Raw genomic sequence first — 3019 nt, 5'->3', positions numbered from 1 at the left:
TGTTTTTAGGTCTGTCAAATGAACCTTTTATTAAATTTATTACTACTAAATGGGAATAATAATGCGTAATTTCATACAATAGATATATATATGACTATTGACCGACATTGAAACCCACTTACAGGATTACATAATCAGTATTCATTGTTAGATAATTCATAAATATAACCAAAAGGAGGGGGGGGGGGAAACCTAAAAACAAAAACAAAAAAAACAGATGCATTACCTAAAAATAAAAATAAAAGTTGAGAAGAAAAAGAAAGAACACATAAAAGATACTACTTTTTATTTGACTTCCTAAAAATCATAACGACTATCTCAATCACACATATCATCAAACTCTTTCATCCGCCGCCGCCACGTCATCTTTAACCTTACCCATCTCCAACTCTAACTCTCCACCGTCTTCCACCGTCTTCATACCGGTGTGTCCCTCCTCCTTCTCCTCATCCTTCTTCATCTTCACGTAAATCCCATATACATAAGACGAGAATCCCCAAATACATAGCACCGTCGACACAATCTTCACGCCGCCGAACGCATCGCCGTACACCACCACACCTCCAATCACATTCATAGCTAGTAACGCCGTCATGCAGATACCTCCGGTGATACCAGACGTCAAATAAACCATCCCTGACGTGGCCGCGAAACAGAGCTGCCATGTCACCACATTCGCTAAAATCGCCACTGTCCAGTAAACCGTCGGTCCTTTAGTGAAAACTTGGTTCGCTTCCTTAACCATATCTTTAAACCCGCCGTCGAAAGCCATACCGATTGTGGCGAAAACCGTGGCAGAAAATTCCATAACCAGTTGCATCTCCATGACCATCGCGTAGCAATAAACGGACCTGTAGACCCTCTCCGTCACGGGCAGGTAGAGCGCGAAGAGTAAACCGGCTCCGATCGTGGATAAAAACCCGATGAAATATTTGGTTTTAGTTAAACCGGCCGGTTTATCTTGGCTCGAACCGAGAGCTAATAAAACAGAGCTTAACGTTAAGAGAACAACACAATTGAGATTTGAGAAAGTGACTTTCTGTTTCACTATGATCACGGACAAGATCAGAGTGAAGATGAGTTGTGTCGAGAGGAGAAGTGATGATGTGGACACTGGGAGGTACGAGGTACCCCATGAGAAGAGGAAGTTGTTGAAACCGAGGATGAGTCCGATTACGACGGAGAAGAGGAGATGGCGGTGTGTGAAGCGCGTGAAGGGACGGCGCTTAGTTGTTTTGAAGACGAAGCGAGGGAAGTAGATAAGCCCGAGGAGGAGTGGGAATCCGGCGGATTGGACCCACGTGGAGACCCACCGGCTCGAGCCACCGTGGACGAAGTAGTATTTCGCGAGGAGGCTCGAGGCGATGGAGCCGACGAAGAGGCAGCCGTAAGTGGTGATGAGGAGGCCGAGGGATCGCTTGACCGGTGCTTTGACCAGGTTTTGTTGTTGTTCTCCTTCTTCTTGTTGATCTGCGTTTACTCGAACATCACTCATTTTTCTCTCTTTGTGTTTTGATATTATTTGTTTATTTAATTTGTAGATGTTATTTCGAATGAGAAGAGAAAGAAGATGAAGGTGAAGACGTTTTGGTAGAGGAATGGTATCAGTGTCTAACCACGTAAACACTCACTCATATGTGTATTTAGGGTGACCAATATGTTAATTTTGATTTAAAGAAATTACTGCATATATTCATTTTATATTATCAGTCAACTAAACTATTTCAGTTAGTTAATGTGATGTATTGGCTATTGGGGCGTTACTATCAATTATCAAACTATGTTAAAATACGGCTTTCGAGGTTTAGGCCTAAAGAGTAGGCAACAAAATTATCGAAGGTTTTTTACTAGTGTTGTCCATATGATATAACCTTTGTGATTCTTATAATTCAAGAAAAATACAATTTTACATTAGTTATTCGGATGTGTAAAAACTAGTATGGGCAAATCGACATAATCCAATAAATTGAACGAAAAAAATAAAATAAATAAAAATAAATAAATTGAACGAAACCCAGTCTCGGAAAAGCGGTATGGATTGGGTTTGGATCAACCGAGTAAATCTTTAGATTTTGTGCTGGAGTTCGGTTTCATCTCCATCCCCAGTCTAAAATGTAATCTGATCCGACTATCCAAAATTTGGCGATTTCCAGAAGCCCATTAAAAACAAAGGACACATACCACATAGAGTCCATGAAAAGTCAAGTCAAAACCTTGACCAAATTTTAGTCAAGAGTCTTTGTCAATGGTCAATGGCTCAATGCTCTTGGTCAATAATCTTTAATGATCGTTAATACAATCATTTATTATATTTAATGGCTATAAATGATTTTGTTTTCGCCTAAAATTATATATAAAATGAGGAGAACTATCTAGCTAGAGTGTGATATTTTATGAAAGGTAACAATTAATATAATGGAAAGATAACAATTAGAAGGAAAAAGAAATATAGTTTCCTTTTCTTCAAAGCATAAGCCGCCTCTCTCTCTCTCTCTCTCTCTCCTAAGGTCACGGCCACCTCTCTCTCTCTCTCTCTAGGGTTGGGCCGTCTCTCTCTCTCTAAGTGTATGGGCCGGTTATGGACCGGGCCGGTTATGGACATCCATCAATTGATTTGTAACACTCCTCCTTGGATGTCATAACCATTCAGGGATTGTAATACGCTTAATGTTGCCTCATTAAAACCTTATCATGAAAAACTCAGTGGGACAAAACCATGATGAAGGAAAAAGAGTACAACACGTACTGCTCCCCCTTATGTGAACCTCAGTGTAGGTTATGTAGTCTACGCATCTGATGCGTGATCTTTCCTGGACGTGCAGGAAGGGAGTAATCAAATCGGCCAAGTTTATTACTGAACCGTAATTGGACCATTTTGATCTTTCCGGTCTTTTCTCATGTCTTCTGACATCGTGTGTACATGGTCAAGAAGTGAACCTTTGCTGTCGACCACTCTATACTTTGGTCAGACATGTAGGACTATGGTCCTCGACCAAAAACATCCTCACGGATACTCTCT

At 40.7% G+C, this 3019-nt stretch overlaps 1 protein-coding gene across 1 annotated transcript; it reads right to left on the bottom strand.

The window, feature by feature from the left end:
* Positions 1 to 225: 225 nt before the first annotated feature.
* LOC106293448 (probable purine permease 4) lies at positions 226 to 1600 on the bottom strand. Its single transcript, XM_013729124.1, has one exon. The coding sequence runs from the start codon at positions 1493 to 1495 to the stop codon at positions 335 to 337; it is 1161 nt and encodes a 386-aa protein (XP_013584578.1). The 5' UTR covers positions 1496 to 1600; the 3' UTR covers positions 226 to 334.
* Between the last annotated feature and the right edge of the window lie 1419 nt (positions 1601 to 3019).

This window comes from Brassica oleracea, chromosome C5 (assembly GCF_000695525.1).
Source record: "Brassica oleracea var. oleracea cultivar TO1000 chromosome C5, BOL, whole genome shotgun sequence".
Lineage (NCBI taxonomy): Eukaryota > Viridiplantae > Streptophyta > Magnoliopsida > Brassicales > Brassicaceae > Brassica > Brassica oleracea.
Note: the sequence above shows the minus strand (reverse complement) of the source record. Positions and strands in the feature narration are given on the sequence as shown.

Coding starts and splice junctions, on each gene's coding strand:
- LOC106293448 (XM_013729124.1), bottom strand. CDS start 1,495: ATGAGTGATGTTCGAGTAAACGCAGATCAACAAGAAGAAGGAGAACAA.